A 21,056-nucleotide genomic window follows, 5' to 3' on the forward strand; every position below is an offset into this window, starting at 1 on the left:
AAGTAAGGCATAGTTAAACCATTACTGTATGGCTAACAAGCACATGTACACAGTTAGCTACAAGATCTAATCACCCCAGATGCAAAACATGTAATCACTTTATTTCGTAAGACACTATTAAATGCCCGAGAGGGACATGGTGTGTCAAAGGATACTTGGACTACACTTCTAGCAACATTAAGTGCAGCTTGTCATGTGACCGTTACAGCCAACTTACATTTCCTTCATGTTACATTCCGTGATTAGACGTTTCGTGCCTTTCCTAATAGGTCACGAGGGTCACAAAAATTAATTACATCACGAGGTCAACATGTGTATTGCTTTTACATCACAAGGTCAACATGCAATTTGTCCAAAATCACGATTTTTCTCTGCCTATGTCATAACTTTACAGGATTTCTTCACTATACTACCACTTGGAGAGGCTTGACGTTTCGGTGCCATACTGTATTTGAGGGTACAGCATGAGGCTAAATACCATTGAGTTAAATAAATCTCCTGGACACCAGCTCACTCTACTGTGGTAAAACGCACACTGAAAACACTGCAGGTGGTAAAAGATGGTGGGAAACGTCACCTCTGTGCATGACGAGGTCATAGCGCCACATTCAAACCAGGGTATAATCAAGTTTTATTCGCGTTCGGGAAATAAGCCTTGCATTTATTCCCATGTGTATGAACAAATCAGCGTTGGACGAGGGTTTACTTGAGTCGCTGCTATTGATTATGTGAAGATAAATGAACAGATTCATGGAATTTCACCCACCAGCCGCACAAAGGTGCAAATGACATTTATCGTTGCCAGATTAAACACAATTTGTCTCCATTCGAGAGAGTCAGTTGGGGTGGAATAAAACCAAAGATTATTCAGAAGAAAAAAAAGTAAAAAAGGAATGGGTCGAGTTCAAATAATGCAAAAGAAATAAACCCCAATGACAACGTGCTTATACAATTCCCTACCCTTGGACTTTTGTTTGTCTTATTACTAAACCTTATCACCTATTAAGTACACAAACGGGAGATTAGACAGGATGAAGGGATGAAGTGGACAGGTAAGGGGTTCCCTTTCTCCAGGTACCATCAGCTAGTTTTGGCTCAGACGGGCTGGGTCATTCAGGCATGGCCGGAGGAAGGCTGGGGATCCGGGTAACGCTGCTCCCGCTCCCTTTGAAGTTCTGAGCAAAGGGGCATGACCCCCAGGCCTCCCAGGCTGAATAGCTTGTTGATGGCCTGAGGATTCTCATGCAGAGTATGGCAGAGGATCCGGTGCAGAATGTCTGTTGGCCATTTCGGGCAGTGTAAAACGATCCTGCTTGAAGTCTCAACTCTCCATGGTTGGCTGGAAAGATCTGAAAGGGGCAAGGTTTGAATCCCATTGGCCGCTTGTGTCAAAACAGAGTGCATGAGTCTCGGCCTTCGCCTTCAGAACCGTTGGTTCTCAAAGTTCCATTGACTTTTAAATGTTCATTGGACATGGCACGAGCCAAGCAACTCATGGGAGACCGTCCACAGAAGGTTTGCATTGAGGGAAGCAAAGGAGAGGGGTGAAGATGAGTGGGTGGCAGGGGTGGGGAGTTTGGGAGCTTCCTGCATATTCGATTCCAAAAATTCATATTTACACAAATAAAAAACCACCTATATAAACAACTCATATATTTAAGGATAACTAACAACTGTATAATTAATCGCTCCCCTTATCCTCATATGTCCATTTTCATTATAATAACATGGGGCCATGCAGGAATGGATGAGTTTTAAATGGCCAACAGGTGCTATTATATTTTGTAGTCTGTTATCCATAAGTTCCAGATCTATCCTGCATGAAAACCAAAGCTATGTATCTTTGTAGTGAGTACTGTGCTTTTGAGGGCAAATTTAAATTTCCTTTGAAGAAGAAAACGTTGCCAACTATACAAGGTTATATGCCACAAACTAGCTTTAAAACTACCTCACTTTACAAATTTGGATGCAACATTTTGTTGACATTTCTGCACCAAGGATTAATGATTGTGAATTAATGGCGATTGATGATCACAGTATTATTGGAGATCACCCTCCAGATCTCCAGCAAAAATGTCAATTTTCCTGTGAACACGATTGTCTATTTCACTGTTGCGGTAACTACTATATACACAAGTTCCGGCAGTAACTGTGATGTGCAGAAAGCTTCCTCAAAGACAGTGTTCTGTGTTCCAGTTCTTGCCATCTGTGCATTGGGAATTAGAGATATAGTACAGAGTAGCCACAAAGTCCATCTGCATAAGTGTGTCCTCTGTTACTTATTTGTTTTCCAGGTACAGCTTCAGCATGACGGACACCAGTGAGTACTGTACACGATATAAGAGAGACTGATTACTTGTGTTTGGGTTCACGACGGCACGTGAGAAGGAGCAGGTTTTGAGGCCATAAGGACAAGATTTTTGCAGAGGTTCGATAAGCCAGCTCCTACGTACGACACAATGCGGGCATGGGAGAAGAAGGCTTTTTCAACAGGGAGTGTCTTTGATTTGACTTGATTTAGAGCGAGGCTCTTCTGCATAGATTTCCCACCACTAAATCAAGACGAAGCGTATTTTTTTTGGACGAGTGCGCTATTTACCTCAGTAATCGATCCAAGAATGTTTATTTTTGGTGCAAAGAATATCCTCATTTTTATGAGGAAATTGAACAGCATCCTCCTCATGTCATGATGTGGGCAGCAATTTCAGAAGATCACTTCATCGGGCCATATTTTTTCGATACAAGTGTCAATCACACTGCTTATTTGAACATGCTTCAGATGTGGTTTGTTCCACAACTGTGTGAGAGATGTCTAAAGGCAACAGCTATCCTGCAACAAGATGGTGCACCAGCACATTATGCTTTCACAGTTGGAGAATATCTCAACGACAAATTCAGTGGACAATGGATTGGATGTGGATCTGAGATAGTGTGGCCTCCTCAAAGTCCGGACTTAACAACATGTGACAACTCGCTTTGGGGCATTGTGAAAGAGGAAATTTTTCATCTCTGCCTAACAACAGTTGAAGACCTCAAAACAGCTGTGACGGGCTGCTTTTATGACCTCCAACCCTCAACATGGAAGAAGATGTCCAGAAGAAATGAAGAAAAATTCAAATTTGTATGGAGAATGGAGGGGAGCATACAGATAAATTCTAACTGCGTGCATAGGGATTTTGTGGCCACTCGGTACAAGTGCACTTTCACAATGTTTAACAAAGATACCACCCCAGTCTCGCATTGTCCTGAGGCAGCAGTAATTCTGAATTGTGATACCACTTCTTCACTGTTGCGGTAATGGAAACAAGGCTGATATCTGACCATGAGGAAGAACATATTCCATAAACAGAAAACAGAACTTACTCCAAAAGGAGGTTGTATAATCAAAGATTATTTTTGTATTATTACGACTGATAATAATCTATCTATAATTCCAGCAATCTCTGTGTGTGTGTGTGTGTGTGTGTGTCTGTGTGTCTGTGTGTGTGTTTGTTTGTTTGTCTGTGACCGCTGTTTCTCGACAACCACGGGTCCGATATACTTGAAACTTGCCAGGTATATTGCTGGGGACCCGAGGATGTGCCTTTTCAAGGTTTCATATTAATCGGACAGGTAGTTACCGAGCTATGTCCAAAAAACGATTCAACCAATCAGAGAGCAGCGAGCTATCACGTGTGCCGAACGTGCCGAACAGACTCTGCCTCGGACGGCACATTTGAGAGCGTATTCATTTATTTCACGTTGGCAAACTATGTTGGCGTTAAACTATGTTTTACAACTAATTAAAACTAATTTGCGATTCTTTCGCTTTCCTGCGCGTTTGTGCACGCTATGGCGATTTCTTTACCAAACTCCGCAAGCCGTTCGCTTTGGACCAAACCATTTCATGTAAATAGAGGGGGGGGATTGTCACCGTACTCGCAAGCCGTTCGCTTTGGACCAAACCATTTCATGTAAATAGAGGGGGGGGATTGTCACCGTACTCGCAAGCCGTTCGCTTTGGACCAAACCATTTCATGTAAATAGAGGGGGGGGATATAATTTTAGATATATATATAGTACGGGCATGCCCTAGTAATAATAATAATGGGACCAAATGCACCTCTTCATAAACTTGCAAAATGACAGTCAGTTACTTTATGTTGAATTCAATGAAAAGATTTTAAAAAGAAAGATGTATACCCGAATTAAATCCCCACAATCATAAACTGGAGAGTTCATAGAACACCTTACTCCACGCAGTCTTGAGAAACAAGGACATGGGCAGGGTCTATGAGAGGCAAATTTGATTGGTCGTGACGATGTAAAATGCTCTAATTATATTGGTCAAAAAGGTGATTTGTGGTCTACAGTGTTCAAGTACATAATTCAAATGAAATAAAATAAAGATTTTAAAGGTTGTAGAAATTTTTTTTCTTGGAGATTTACCGCCATTGATGCGGCATCTTTTACACCACCTTATTTAACACATTACATTCATTCTTTGTGCCTGTTGTTTGTGTCCTTTATGACATCCTTAAAAACAGTAAGTTTCCTGTTTGGAAGGATTTTCAATTTTGTTTGACTGCCAGACAAACTAGAATGTCACTAGACATCACGACATCGAACGATATGCCTCCTTCCACATTATTACATCATTATACATACTTGTACCAAGTTTTATTTAAATCCTTTCAGCCGTTTGCAAGTTATAGACATATTACAGACTCAAGTATCACATTTTTACCTGACATGACCTCTGAACTTTGACCTTTGAAGCCAAAATCTAATCAATTCGTCTTTGCATCATAATATATACTTATACAAAGTTTGGTTAAAATCCCATCACTGGTTCACAAGTTAGCGCAGTAATATATATTGTTGCAGTTTTGAGAATAAAGGCAAGCCCCCCTCTTAGTTAGTTGCACTACAACATGTAGCCTCGCTTAGTTCAATTATTTATTATTAAATGTAAGCATTGTCTCCTTTCCTGTGTTAGTAGGCGTTGGAGCAGGCAAGTAAGTGTAGGCTTCATTGTTCATTGGGCTGGAATGCCATGTGCTATGCCCAGAACAAGTCTGGGAGGCCCGAGGGAGGAGCTGAAGGTGAGTGGCCGGTAAACGGCAAGCAGCCAATGGGAGCTCAAGGGGAGTGGCTAACAACGGCATCCAGGGGAGGTGCTTCGAACATTCGGGTGGGACTCTGGGGAGGGGCTATAAAACCCTGCCCCGGTCCCCCAAAACTGGCTCTGTGGTTCTCTCTGTGATCGAGTCGCTCGGTGGTAACGCCCTCCCCCATGGCCAAGCTCCCAACGCGCTGTCTGTCTCTGAGCTCTCTGTCCCGGGATTCTGAAGGACTGTGCGTGTGATAGAAAGCGCGAACTCTCCCTGCCCTGCGCTCTGCTGCCTGTTAATAGCGCTTGCGAGGACAATCTCTCCCGGAGCCACAGACGCCAACGATCTCCCTGCCCGGGGCTCCCTGCACGTGCCACGAACATCCCAGGGACACGCCCAGCGAACTGACCGGGACGAACGGCACCAACGGCCTTTGAGCGCGTCCTTCTTCCTTCCTTTCCCCGCGTGAGTGAAAGGGCCCTTGTCCGGGAATTAAGTTAAGGACAACAAGTTTCTGCCCTGTGTCTCTTTGCCCTGATCATTGTAAATTGAACATTCTAATAAACCTGTGTTCTTTTGCATCCATTTGGCCGTTCACGTCATTTCCCACTATTGGCTTCGCATTGTACGAATAAAACCGCTCAATCGGATTCAATAATAATTAACGGCACGAGTCACATGACACGCAAACCACTCGGGCGTATCAGACCAGCGTGACTCATGCGAGGTCCAGTCCCCATTCTCGTGGCAGCGTGTGTATAGAAGGTACTTGGGGATTCGACCGGATACCCTTCCGCACGCTCGCTACGGGGGTGGCGGCTGGAATTGCTCCGTAATCCGCCCCACGAGTGTAAAGTGGGTAGCGGCCTCGTGGACTCGAAGGCCCGAGGGGGAAAAGGGTTTAACCCCCCTCTGTACGTCGACGGGCTCGAGATCCGCACTAATATTTTTACCTAACGGGACCTCTGACTGTTGGTCTCTTGATCCCATAATCAAATCTGTTTATCTTACATCACTATACATGTACCAAGTTTGACTTAGATTCCTTCAGCCATTCTTAATTTATCGCTGCAATAAAAACCTATCACGGACGGACAGCTCCAAAAAACATACTGCTTCTGGAAACTTCTTCGGCGGAGGAATAAAAAAATAAATCTCACTCCTCTCTGCTAATGAGCGATCAGGACAAATTCAGAGCCAAAGGACTGCTAAACTACAGCATCGTTTTCCAATTTCACATTCTGATTTGTGTTCAAAATATAACATTCAATTGACATTTGTTACGCGATCATAAACTGACGTTTGTAGACAGAGACAGACAGACAGACAGACAGACAATGAACCAATTGTTTAACCGCTTTTTGCTTCACATGCACGAGGCAATAAACTAGAGTATATGTCTGCATGAGTGAGAATACAAGAAAAGCACAAATATTTATACTCAGCCAAAGTTATCCATATCAGTAATGTCAAAAGATCAGTCGTGGATAAATAAATAAATAAATAAATAAACTAAGATTAGTTCAAATTGCAGCATGGCAGTTTAGCAGTATTTCTTGAGAAACAGGTGATCACAAGGTCTTCATGAAAATGGAAGGGGAAGATTGAACAGAAGCAAATTATATCTATAAACTTTGAAAGGATTGCAAAAAGAGATATTTGAAAGTAAAAGACATAAAAGAGCACAATGCTACAAGAAAAAAATGAATGAATGAATGATCGTTTTAAGGCCATTTTTCCCCGCCAGAACGGGCGTTGACCTTGCGGGCTCCATGACAATCATGGTTCCCTGTTTGAGGCAAAGTTTTTTTTTTATGGCCGGATGCCCTTCCTGACGATAACCCTTAGTCACCTCTTAAGATGTGCAGGGATACTGTGTACCTATTCTTCGCTAAAAGAAAAGAAAAGAAAAAAGAAAAATTCCGAGGTATGCCAAGATTATCGACGCATTGTGACATCAATGTTCGGGCGAGAATTGTTTGGGGACATCAATTCCACGAGCGTGTCAAAACACGCTGATGTTGATCTAGTACAGATCTACACACATCAACACATGCTGAAAGTCGACCTAAATTGCTTTAACAACTCTCTAGTGCACATGTTGATGAGCAATGACCTTACTTTTGATAATATATGCCAGGGCATTGGCATTAGATGCTAAGCAGACATTGGCATTAGATGCTAAGAGATCACTGTTAATTTTTCAAGCATTCACATTCAGAAAGTTTCGATGCAACAATGACTTAGAGTTATGCACACTCACCTCTGAGTTGTCTAGTTTGGGTTTGAATCCCGACCCCGCTATAAACTGTCATCCCAGTGTTTCACAGGCAAGGTCATTCACCAATGTGTGTGCTGTCCCTCAGATGGATGCTAAACTGGGCTTCCCGTCTGCCGGCATTAGTTGGTGGACGTTAAACTGGGCTTCCCGTCTGCCGGCATTAGTTGGTGGACGTTAGATTCCATGGTGTCTGTCACAAAGAATAGGCGAGTAATCGCCGGCACCATGGCCAATTTCCAAATAAATACTTTGTGAAGCTTCAGGCCGAGCCAGTCACTTCATGAAAAACTTGGACCGAAAAACCTCCCACAGGAAGAAGAGGAGGAAGAAGAAGAAATGTGATTACATGCTCTAAACTCAGTAGAGAGCATACCTCCACCAGGCTGAACAGTGAACAGTTTACGTTTTGTATCCCACTGATAGGTCGGATCTGAATCCGGACCTCCAAAATCTAATCGGATTGTTCTCGTCACCAAAACAACTCATCCACCCAGTTTTTTTCACAACACGTCGACACAAATTTTAGAAATATGCTATATTGTTTTTGGCCCCATCTCTCAATGGTAAAGAATCATTATAAAATTCTCGTATCCGGATTCGGATCTTCACCAAAATTGAATCGATTCTTCCTTATCATATCACACACTCAACCTGTCCATCAAGTTTCGTGTAAATATGTCCACAATTTCGAGATATTCTATTCACAGACAACCAAGACAGACAGACAGGGGTGAAAACATAACCGAAGGTGGATTGAGGTAACAAAATAGAAATGAAAGGCAATGTCATATGAATTATTTTTTTTTTATGTACAGTACAGTATATGCATTACAAAACGATTTCAAGTATATGTATTGAATTTAGAGTAAACAAGCTATAATCAGAACCTCATACCATCAATTGACTTGTGGTGCAATCATATTGTGCTTCTCCAAATGGTGGAAAAAAATATATAAAAATAAAACTAATCTCTTGAAACGTTCTTTCTTGCTCTGATGAAGGGTAAGGCACGAAATATCAGTGTCTCTTCTCTCCACGGCATTTACAGTCACGTGAAAAAGTAAGTACACCCCGTGTAAAGTTTTGACTTTTTCAACATATTTCAACATACAGCTATTTGATCTTCATTTCAACAATATTGACAGATAAAGGTGATATAATAAAACAAATATCATGAAACATTTACATTTTGTAGTCCATTGTATCTATCTATAATTCCAGTAATCTCTGTACGTTTGTACGTTTGTACGTTTGTACGTTTGTCTGTGACCGCTGTTTCTCGACAACCACGGGTCCGATATACTTTTAACTTGCCAGGTATATTGCTGGGGACCCGAGGATGTGCCTTTTCAAGGTTTCATATTAATCGGACAATTACTTACCGAGCTATGTCCAAAAAACGATTCAACCAATCAGAGAGCAGCGAACTATCGCGTGTGCCGAACGTGGCGGACACACTCTGCCTCGGATGGCACATTTGAGAGCGTATTCATTTATTTCACGTTTGCAAACTATGTTGGCGTTAAACTATGTTTTAAAACTAATAAAAACGAATTTGCGATTCATTCGCTTTCCTGCGCGTTTGTGCACGCGATGGCGATTTCTTTACCAAACTCCGGAAGCCGTTCGCTTTGGACCAAACCATTTCATGTAAATAGAGGGGGGGGATATAATTTTAGATATAGATATAGTACGGGCAATGCCCTAGTAATTTAAATTAACATAAATGCAAATTTTGCATGTGGAAAAAGTAAGTACACCCCTACATTTATCACCACTTCAAATACCTAAAATTAGAATCAGGTGCACCAGCTCAGGTGCAAATGATTAGAACATCGTTAGAGAGGATCTTGGAGGAACCTGTCTTATTTAAACCTCAGACATTTAGTTTGGTTTGCTCTTTGTTGTTGAAGTGTGCGGCATCACCATGCCAAGATCAAAACTAAAAGAGCTCTCTGAGGCCTTCAGAAAGAAGGTTATAGATGCCTACGAGTCTGGGAAGGGATTTTAAAAGATCTCCAAACAATTTGAAATCAATCATTCGACTGTCCGGAAGATCATCTACAAGTGGAGAAGATTCCAAACAACTGCCAACTTGTTCAGGCCAGGCCGCCCCAGCAAGTTCAGTCCAAGAGCAGACCGCAAGATGCTGAAATGTCTCCAAGAACCCCAGAATGTCATCACGGGACCTCCAGGTAGCTCTTGCCACTGTTGATGTCAAAGTGCACGAGTCTACCATGAGAAAGAGGCTGCACAAATTTGATCTACATGGGAGGTGTGCCAGGAGGAAACCTTTGCTGTCCAGAAAGAACATCAGGGCAAGACTAAAGTTTGCCAATGAACACCGAGGCAAAGACCAGCACTTCTGGAACAATGTGCTCTGGACAGATGAGTCAAAGGTAGGGCTATGTGGCCACAGTACCAGAAGACATGTTTGGCGAAAACCAAAGACAGCATTTGACCACAAGAACCTGATCCGAACTGGAAAGCATGGTGGTGGAAATATTATGGTTTGGGGCAGCTATGCTGCATCAGGGCCTGGGCAGCTCACCATCATAGAATCCACTATGAATTCCCCTCAAACATCGCACAGCTGAAATAATTCTGCATGGAGGAGTCGGCAAAAATTTCTCCCAGTCGATGTCAGAGACTGGTAAACAGTTATAAGAAACGCCTACTTGAGGTTGTTTCTGCCAAAGGGGGCAATACCACCTATTAGAGCCAAGGGTGTACTTACTTTTTCCACATGCGAAATTTGCATTTATGTTTATTTAAATTACTAGGGCATGCCCGTACTATATCTATATCTAAAATTATATCCCCCCCTCTATTTACATGAAATGGTTTGGTCCATGAAATGTTTTGGTCCATTCGCAACGCCAAAGCGAACGGCGAACGCTTTACATGAAATGGTTTGGTGCATGAAATGTTTTGGTCCATTCGCAACGCCAAAGCGAACGGCGAACGGCTTGCGAGTACAGTGACAATCCCCCCGGGGTTTTTATTAGTTTTAAAACATAGTTTAACGCCAACATAGCGCCAACATAGTTTGCAAACGTGAAATAAATGAATACGCTCTCAAATGTGCCATCCGAGGCAGAGTGTGTCCGCCACGTTCGGCACACGCGATAGCTCGCTGCTCTCTGATTGGTTGAATCGTTTTTTGGACATAGCTCGGTAAGTAATTGTCCGATTAATATGAAACCTTGAAAAGGCACATCCTCGGGTCCCCAGCAATATACCTGGCAAGTTTAAAGTATATCGGACCCGTGGTTGTCGAGAAACAGCGGTCACAGACAAACAAACGTACAAACGTACAAACGTACAAACAAACACACAGAGATTACTGGAATTATAGATAGATACAATGGACTACAAAATGTAAATGTTTCATGATATTTGTTATATTATGTCACCTTTATCTGTCAATATTGTTGAAATGAAGATCAAATAGCTGTATGTTGAAATATGTTGAAAAAGTCAAAACTTTACATGGGGTGTACTTACTTTTTCACGTAACTGTAAGGTATTTTATTTCCTCTTTGTTTTGACTTCTTCCACCGCTCATGCAGATCGCTCATTTTGTGCTGAGATTAGCGATTACATTCTTTCTTCCAAATAAAACAAACCATTTAACTCGTAAAATACATACCAACCGATATATCCTCAAACACGTGGAAAACAAGGCCTTTAAGATCATTGGAATCGCCCGCGATGAAGCCGAGTCTATAGGTCTATCACTTTCCCATCATACACATGCCAGTGTTCTCTCGATTTTCCATCACCTCCTTTCTGGTCTTACACCCTCTGCTCTTTCTGTACTCTGTCCCCTGAGGTATCTGCAGGTTGCACCTGACCATCAACCCCCTTCTGATAAAACCCCCAACATCAAGAATCACTGCTCACCTCCACTCATCTGTTCATCTTTTTCCCACCTGTGGAACAATCATCCACACACACTTCAATCTCTTTCTTCCTTCTGGGCCTACAAGACAGCTGTTCACTACCATCTCAAGTCATCCCCCATCCAAAATCATGATATTTTCTACATCCAACAAACCACTCCTCACCCCTAACAAAATTTTGCTTATGTATCCATGTTGTGCAGCCCATGCATTCTCCCCTACCGCTCATTACCCTGCGCTCACAAAGCCAAAAGTGATTTTCTTGGCAACCGTTTTCTTTAAAATCCATATTCTCGGCAACTGTTGGTCCGATTGACACGGAATTTTACTACGAAGGCACCACAAGCTTGTGTAGCTGCTCAGTAGGCAAGACTCAGATCCAACGTTTTAACCGTGGAGTGATGTTTGTTTTGTTTGCCTCTGCCTGTAGATTTTTTTATTCATAATTACGAGGTCATAGGTCACATGGTACGGATGCCATCTTGGAAAAACGTTGCACCTCTATATCTCCGAAACCGCTCCATGCAAAAAATTGAAAGGTGGCTCATTGTAAATAATTCCACATGGGGAATAAGTGTTGTTAACGATGACGCCATTGGTGCCTTAATTATGACGTCATAATTTGACAGGGACAACACCTAGTCTGATCAGTTTGAAATTTATTGAGTGTGATCTACACAACAATTATATTCTCATGCACCATGTGATTACACAATAATTGTTTTTTGTGAAAGACAGATGGAAAAGAAAAAAAAAACTTGTTTTTTGTTGAATTATTAAATGGCAGATTGAAGATTAATTACAATTTGTATACGCCACGGACTTTACACGATTACACTTGCTCAAACACAGAAAGCACGATTTTTTTTTTGGGAAAGTGTTACTGTATTAGTAGAATTGCCATAACCATCAGAATACCAAATAAAAAATAAAAGGTTCACCAAAAGCTGGTCAAAATTGGAGAGATTCATATTCGAAAATGAAGGTATCACCATACGTGCGCTTCCTATAGTCAGTTCTAGGCAAGGCTCAGGTCCAAAGTTTCCTTGAGTCCCAAACACCACTCCATGGTTAAAACGTTGGATCTGAGTCTTGCCGACTGAGCAGCTACACGAGCTTGTGGTGCCTTCGTTTTTGAATGAAAAAAAAAAAAAAAACCTCGTGAAATAGATTCACCGTTTTAAACGCAACAAATGCAATCGAGCGTTTCATCCTGCCTCTCTCCTCCACCCCTCCAAACCAGGAACGTGTTTAAAACACGTCACTTCCCTGCTCAGCCGATTGTACAACTGATACTACAGGCAGGCAGCTAAAAGGCAAGAACAAAACTGCAATGTTGAGCCACACACCTGTGGGTCGACAAGCCAGCCATGATAAAGAGGAATCACAAGAAGGTCAAACACGATGCATTCTGGTGTGTACTCAAAGTCGGTGACACCGGTAAAGCGCACGTTGACGTCCAGGCCTGTCTGAAGCTTGTGCATTATCATGATGGCATCTCCAACGTTCTGAAATAAAAAGTGGATATGAACATTCACGTGTGCATCAAAATAAAAATTAGGATGTACAAAATCTTTTCCGCCCCCCCCCCCCCCACCACCCGCCACCCCCCTTTCAATAGGAACTAGAGCAATGTGCCTGTGTCCCCAATAGACCGCTGCGAAGTCCCACCCGTGACAATGGGTAGATGCCCTCGTTCACTGTCCTAAAAATAAACAAGTTTGGTTTAAATCCCTTCAGCTGTTTTGAAGTATCACATTTTTACCACAGGACAGGTTTCACATCGATCGGTGCAGCGTTTTTGGAGAAGGGATTAAAAAAAAAATATTGGCTTTCAAGCTAAAATGGCTGACAAACCACATGACATATGACATAAAAATGTACACTTGCCATATGTATGGATAGGGGATCACGTTTGTGAAGTTTCGTCTTGATCGGATAAGGTCGTTTTTCTATTCAAGATGGCTGCCAAACCACATAACGTACGACGGCATCATTTTCAAACTATATGCAACAATGGTGTTAGATGACATTTGTAAAATTTCCCATCGATAGGGTAAGTGGTTTCAGAGATATAGTTATTTAATGTTTTCCTTCAATCCAATCTGGCTGCCAAACCAGGTTACCTATGATGTCATAAGTTTAATATATCTCACAACAAATGGGTCATTGATCATGTGCATGCAATTTCAGATTTTTAGGATAAGGCATTCGATTAAAACATTTATGGCTAGTATACCACTTCACTGATGATATCATTATCATGCTTTTGTTCCCCATTGGGAGTACTTAATGTGCCAAGTTTCAAATTTTTCCAATAAGCGGTCTCTGAGAAATATTTTTTTAATGATTCGAGTGCAATCAAAGATGGCTGCCATACCACGTGACCTATGACATCACAATCATAAAAACATTCTACCTGGGTGTCCATCCTTCCATCAAACTTTTGTCTCAATCGGGCATGTGGTTGCTGAGAAAAACGAGGTTAAGGCCGTACGGACAGACGGACAGACAACCCGAAAACATGACTGGCCATCTCTTCAGGGGCGGAGGCATAAAAATCATTTTTTACTAAATCATGTATTACCATCAGCATCATCAATGGAAATTATTCCCCATCAAATATACACACAATGTTACTTTTCTTCAGGGGTAATGCTGTATGTAAAGCAAAGTCGGGCATGCTTAAAGTGGCCAGAAACTGAATACGAGAAACAATCCACCTTTTCAAAGTTAAAGGGATATTATGTTGCCTTAAGAATGGCAATTGGAAAAAAAACACGATTATGATTTTACTATTGTACATGCACCGTAAAAACAACAACAACAACATGCATATAAAGGCCATTTTCCCTGCTAGAGCAGGGGTTAGCCTTGCGGTCCCAATGACAATCTTCTCCATTTGGCTGTATTTTCTGCATCTCTCCTTGTTAACCCCCTTGCCCGCATTTCTTCTTCCACCATCTTTAGCCAAGTCTTTCTCGGTCTTCCCTGTCCTCTACTTCCTTCTACATTCATTTCCATCACTCTTCTCAACCAGTCACTTTCATCCTTCCTCAACAGATGACCAAACCATCTCAACCTGTTCCTCTTCACAGCATCAATCACAGGCTCTATTCCCATCATCTTTCGCAATTCATCATTTGTCTTCCTCTCTCTCAACGATACTCCGCACATCCACCGAACCATTCGCATTTCCACCCTTTCCAGCCTTCGTTACTGCTCTACATTCATGACCCATGTCTCGCTCCCATAAATCATAACACTTCTCACACATGCAGCATACACCTTTCCCTTCAGCTTCAACGACACACCCCTCCTCATCAGCACGCCACTCAGTTCCAGAAATTTCTTCCATGCACATCTCACTCACTCCAGCAACCGATGCCGAGTCTGATCCACCTTCTCCATTCAGTATGTCTCCGAGGTAGCAAAATGTTTTCACACCTTCCAGCTTCACGCCGTCTCCAAGATCCAACTCAACATTTCCTCCATCTGCAGCTCCCTCTGTGCACACCTTACATTTGAATGTAGCTGCCACACTGGTTAATGACCCTCTCAGACCACTACATTTTTGATGAACCCACTCAGCGCATTTTGTACATTGAATGGAGTTCACTCCGACACCCTTCCTGCACAGTGCACACAGCACATGGCCACTTCCCAGTTCTTTCCACCTCACCACATGCTTTACCACTTGCCATCACCTTCGTCTTTCCATTATTCACCTTCAGACCTTTTGTCTCCATACATTCCTTCCAATAGTTCATCTTTTCCTTCAGTCCATCCATACTTTCCGCAATCAACACCAGATCACCTGCATACAACAACTCCCACGGTAAACCATCCTTTACGTTCTGAGCCAGCACCTCCATCATAGCTACAAATAGTAGTGGACTTAGTACCAACCCCTGATGCACTCCCACCTTCACCTCAAACTCACCACTGTTCCCGTCCTTCGTCCTTACAGCTGTGCGCGCTCTTTTGAACATTGCCATCACTACTCTGATCAACCATTCCTCCAATTCTAACTTCCTCAATGCCCATGTCAATAGTTCGCGTGGAACCCTATCGAATGCTTTCTCCAGATCAACAAACCCAAGAAACAACTTCTTCCTCTTCTCCATGTACTTCTCCTGCAACTGCCTCACAATAAAGAGCGCGTCTGTCGTTCCTCTTCCTGGTATAAATCCAAACTGCATTTCGTCGATCTTCACCTTCTTCCTTATCCTCCTCTCCAACACCCTTTCCAATACCTTCATTCCATGCTCCAATAACTTTATCGCTCGGTACGAGCCACACTCCAGAGGGTCACCTTTCCCCTTGTATAGAGGGACGAGGGTACTCAGTTCCCAATCCACTGGAATGCGGCCTTCTTTCACCACCAGATTACAGATCTCTGTCATTCTCTTCACACCCCAACTCCCTGCTGCCTTCAACATATCTCCCACAACTCCCGTCGGCCCTCCCGCTTTTACACTCTTCATTGCTTTTATCGCTTCCTCAACTTCCTTCTTAGTTATCTTCTCTGCCGGTCCTAAAACTGGGATACTCTCTATGTTGCCATCCCATTCATTCTCAGTATTCAACAGCATTTCCATATATCTTTTCCATCTTCCTTTAATTCCATCTGGGTCCACAACGATTTGTCCCACTTCATCCTTCAAGCAACTCACCCCCATCACATCACACCTCTCTTTCGCTATCTGCTTTGCAATCCTGAATACCGCTCTCTGACCCTCTTCTGAATCCAAGCGTTCTCCGAACATTTTCCTACATGCCTCCTGCGCCTTTGCTACCTCTTTCTTTGCAGCCTTCTTGGCTGCCTTATAACTTTCATGCTCTGCCTTTTCTGCTCCCGTACCTTTCGCCTTCTGCCACTCCTTGACCTTCTTCCTCTTCTCGTCAATCCTCTTTCCAACTTCATCATCCCACCACCATGTTTCCGAGTGCCTCGGTCGTCCTTTTGTCCATCCACATACCTCACCAACGGCTCCCAAAAGACTATCTTTCATTGACATCCAACCACGTTCAAGCTCAACCACATCATCCTCCATCCTACTCATCCTCTCCTTTAATGCCTCCCTTCCTGTCACCTCTTTCACCCTCCAAATCTTCATTCTCGGTTGGTACTTCACCCGCCGAGCTCTCCTTGCACCTTTCACCCTTATGTCGCAGACAACCAAGTGGTGCTGTGAAACAGCCTCCTCCCCCGGGATCACCTTTGCGTCCCGGAGATGCCCCCTATCTCGCCTACGCACCATCAGGTAGTCAACGGTTGTCGTCGACCCACCTGACGCGTATGTAACAAGCTTATTATCCCCTTTCTGAAACTGAGTATTACAAATCAACAAATCAGCTCCATCAGCAAACTCCAAAATCCTTTGACCTTCTCCATTTCTCACACCATATCCGTAACCCACATGCACCCCCTCAAAACCATCCATACTCCTTCCCACATGTCCATTTAGGTCTCCTCCTACCACAACAACTTCCTCATCTTTCACGTTTTCCATCAGCTTCTCTATCGCACACCAGAACTTGTCCTTATCTTCATCGCTCCGACCAACCTGCAGAGCATATCCCGAGATGACGTTCACCAAGAGCTTTCCAATCATCATTTTCACCATCATCAACCTATCACTCACTCTAGTCACACTCACCACACTGTCTACAAACTCCTCAGAAAACAGGACACCAACACCATTCACGCCCTCCGGGCACCCTTGCCACACAAACTTGTATTTCTGTCCCTGCCTACCCTTCACCATTCTCACACCACTTCCCTTCCATCTCGTCTCTTGCACACAACATATGTCCACTCTTCTTCTGACCAATACGTCCACCACTTCTCCTGATCTCCCTGTCATTGTCCCTACATTCCATGTCCCAAACCTCAGAAACCGATTTCCACTTCGGGCTGTACCCTGCCCATATGTAGTTGTAATTGTCATGGTTCACTTTTTGCGGCAATGTTTTTATGGCCGGATGCCCTTCCTGTCGCCAACCCTCTTAGTCGCCTCTTATGACACGCAGGGATACGGTGTACCTATTCTAACCAGGGTACACACCGGTGTACTCGGTAGTATAGTCCGATAATAGGATTTATATATAGTCTCGGATAGTATAGTCTCGGACTTATAGTCCCTATTAACCCCATATATGGGTTAAATAGGAATAAATAGGATTTTTATGGCCGTCCCTATTCACCCCGTTTTACGGGTGAATAGGGACAGTCACCAATACAAAAAAATAATAATCAAGAAATAGGGACAGTTTGGAGAAACTTTATCCCATTTATTTTTTCATTGGCACCGTGGTTTATAGTATGGGTCCATATTATGTGCATCCATCTGAGCTATCAATTTAGCAATAAGTTGGAAACTCAGGATTGTTTCTTGATTATTATTTTTTTGTATTAGTGACTGTCCCTATTCACCCGTAAAACGGGGTCGTTTCCTGCAAACAAAATTCCTGCAATCAAGAAAATGGTCGAGTAGTTTTTCTCGACTGAATGTCAAGAATGATACAAAATCCTATTTATTCCTATTTAACCCATATATGGGGTTAATAGGGACTATAAGTTGCTTTTTAAAAAAACAAGAGAACACTTTCAACCCAAATATCAACAAATCAGTATGGTTATCAATTTTCAACAAAAAAAGTTTCCGAACTTTTTTTCAGTTTGTGTCCCCATTCACCTTGCTGTCCCTATTCATCCCATTTTACGGTACTCAATGATGCATTTATCATTTGCCAGTCCATAAGGCTAAGTTGCTGGTGTTGATAATATAAGGGCGTTGCTAAATAAAGGCATTCCGATTTGCGACGCAAGTCACGTGACTTGTTTCTGCGCTCATCACGTCAGCAGAAGTGGTGTGCAGATGTTTTCAAAATTCCTGCAATCAAGAAAATGGTCGAGTAGTTTTTCTCGACTGAATGTCAAGAATGATACAAGCACAGGGCACATACTACATGGTACCAATGGGAAGAGTATAAACGGACAGGCAGTTTCAGGTGCCTTTTGGCGATTTAATAGACGTACGGCACATGCAGCTCTTGAGTCCAAAGCAATGAGGTATGACAATTTCGCATCGGTGTAACCGGACACCTTTCGACAATTAAACACACCGGTGAGGGAACAGAAAACGTGGCTTGCACTTGGGAGTTTGTGCCGAGCTTCCAGTGTTTATTCCCAATTCATGCGTTAAAAGTCGGAGGTCCAAACAGACGACCCGGCCGACCTCCAAAAATATGCTCAGAAACATTTTTGATGGCATTTTTGGTTAAAAGATGTCAAACATGCTAAAAACTATCACCATGGTCCACGATTTCAGCTTGACATCGTGGCGTTTAACCTTCAAGTTCAAATATTGAGGTAAAAATGTCAAATTTCAAATTTTCTTCAAAAATGATCTATCTGTATGATTACAAGAACCAAAGACAGAGATAAAATATTCACCATTTTAGTCAGGTTCAGTATGTCCAGATTTAAAGTTTCGTTGGATTTTTTGGGGGTTTTGGAAAACTATATATTTTTGGAAACTATATTGTATAGTCAGTCAGAAAACCAATGTTGCTATTTGCACAGACTCCTGTATGGCGGCATTTTTGGATTTTCAGAATTGCCGCCGTAGAACTAATTTTTCTCAATATCTCAGCTTCTAAATAACATAGAGCTTTGATTCTAACGGCTAAACATACATTTTCAAGGGCCCCGAATCCAATGGTAACAAGCTCGATAAGCTAGACATCACCATAGAGCTCCTATGTGGCGGCCATCTTGGATTTTTCAAACTGGCCGCCGTAAAATTGATGTTTCTCAATATCTCAGCTTCTAAACAACATAAAGCTTTGATTCTAATGGCTAAACATACATTTTCAAGGGCCCCGAATCCAATGGTAACAAGTTCGATAAGCTAGACATGACCATAGAGCTCCTATGTGGCGGCCATCTTGGATTTTTCAAACTGGCCGCCGTAAAATTGATGTTTCTCAGGATCTCATCTTCTAAATAAGACGGAGCTTTGAACAATGCCAATGCTAGACAGAGATTCTTCATGGTTACACCAGAATTATCACGCCTGTCAAAAGACTTCCAGAGTCAGTTTGGCCTGGAAGGTGACAAGATCACAGAACATCATGACCTTGGTCCAAGTGCAGTCAAGAGGGAGCATGAAGCAATCAACAAGATCAAGGCTGTGATACTGAGTCACGGGAATCCATTTGACACTGAAGGTGACAAGCTGCACAATGTGATAACGAATGCTTACATCCCAGACGAGTATGTACCACAGATCTTGAACATTGATGTCACTAGTCAGAAGTTGTATGAAGACTACGTGTCAGAGCGTATCAATGGAGATGTTAGCCTCTGGGCACCAGTCAAGAAGGAGAACAACAAGATGTTCACGTCTGGGAACAAGAGAACCACAGTGAAACTCAGAGACAGGACTGTGGATCTGAAGGAGACTAAGGAACTGTACGGAAGGCTCATGGTCCTTGCCAAGTCAAACAGAGACGTCAACCAGAAATATGCCATCGGAAATTACGAGTTCACTGTGACACCAAGAGCACTGTTCGCTCCAGATGGGACAATTCTTCCATGCACTGACAAGTCGAAGTTAATTCATCTCCTCGACAAGTTAGCAAGAGCAGAAATTCACCCCGAAGATCAGCAGCAGACACCAGCTGCAAGTGTTCTACAAGAAGATCCAATGGACACAAGAACTATGGCATCCACATCTAGTAAACCTACAAGTCGGAAGATTGCACTGGTGGATGGGATGGTACTTGTGCATAAGCTGACAAAGAAACCAGCCACTGTAGTGAAAGTCAATGATCTGGGTGAATGCTTCAATGACAGACTCATGTCTCTAACAAAAGATTGTGATGGGATCATACTGGTCTTTGACACGTACAAAAACGATTCTCTGAAGAGTGCTACCAGGGCTAAAAGAAGGCAAGGAAAGGATGCAGTACAGTATCAAGTCAGAGATGACACCAACATCAAACACATCCCAATGAGCAGATTCCTTTCTCATGACAAAACAAAGGCTGATCTGACTGACTATCTGGCAGCGAAAACTCTAGAATACAACAGTCACTCATCCAAGTTGATCATCACGTCTGCTTCAGGGCGTACTAGGAGCAACAGTGACCTGCTCTTCGAGGACAACAACCATGAAGAAGCTGACACCCTGTTGATCCACCAGGCCATGCTGGCATCCCAGCGAAACCCACATGATGCGCAGTTGGTGTTCTTCTCTCCCGACACAGATGTCCTGGTACTAGTCATAGCAAACTATGACCTACTGCTGAGGAATACATCCATTTCCATGGCCTCTGGAATACTTCAAATAGAGCCACTGTGGACAGCTCTAGGGGTCGAAAGAGCAAAGGCGTTGCCAGCCTTTCATGCTTTCACAGGGGCAGACAACACTGGGAGGTTCTCTCGAATAGGCAAAGCAACCTGGCTGCATGTCTACCTCAAAGCAAGTGAAGATGTCATAGACACCGTGCGAATGCTTTCAGATGCAACTGAAGTGACGGAGGACATGTTGTTGACAAGAGCCACTGTGGCCACTGTGGACAGCTCTAGGGGTCGAAAGAGCAAAGGCGTTGCCAGCCTTTCATGCTTTCACAGGGGCAGGCATCCACATCGACAGCATCCCCGAACTACGATGGTATCTCTTTTGCAAACACATGGCAGAAAGTGACAGGCTTCCTCCTACTCTTGGAGCTCTCAAGCAGCACATCCTTGGAGTCCATATCCAA

General features: G+C 43.0%; 1 protein-coding gene across 4 annotated transcripts in view; it reads right to left on the reverse strand.

Annotated features, from left to right (window-relative positions):
- The window catches only part of LOC137420978 (ubiquitin carboxyl-terminal hydrolase MINDY-1), a 90,019-nt gene that overhangs the window by 16,712 nt on the left and 52,251 nt on the right, over positions 1–21,056 (reverse strand). For 3 of the 4 annotated variants that reach the window (XM_068106545.2, XM_068106546.2, XM_068106547.2), the window contains one exon: positions 12,629–12,787. The exons of the other annotated variant lie outside the window; for it this stretch is intronic. In XM_068106545.2, the coding sequence (XP_067962646.2) occupies positions 12,629–12,787 (159 nt within the window). The remainder of the gene's footprint in view (positions 1–12,628; positions 12,788–21,056) is intronic. 4 annotated transcript variants of the gene reach the window in all.

The sequence above is a fragment of the Myxine glutinosa genome, chromosome 2 (assembly GCF_964187855.1).
Source record: "Myxine glutinosa chromosome 2, kmMyxGlut1.1, whole genome shotgun sequence".
NCBI classification, from domain to species: domain Eukaryota; kingdom Metazoa; phylum Chordata; class Myxini; order Myxiniformes; family Myxinidae; genus Myxine; species Myxine glutinosa.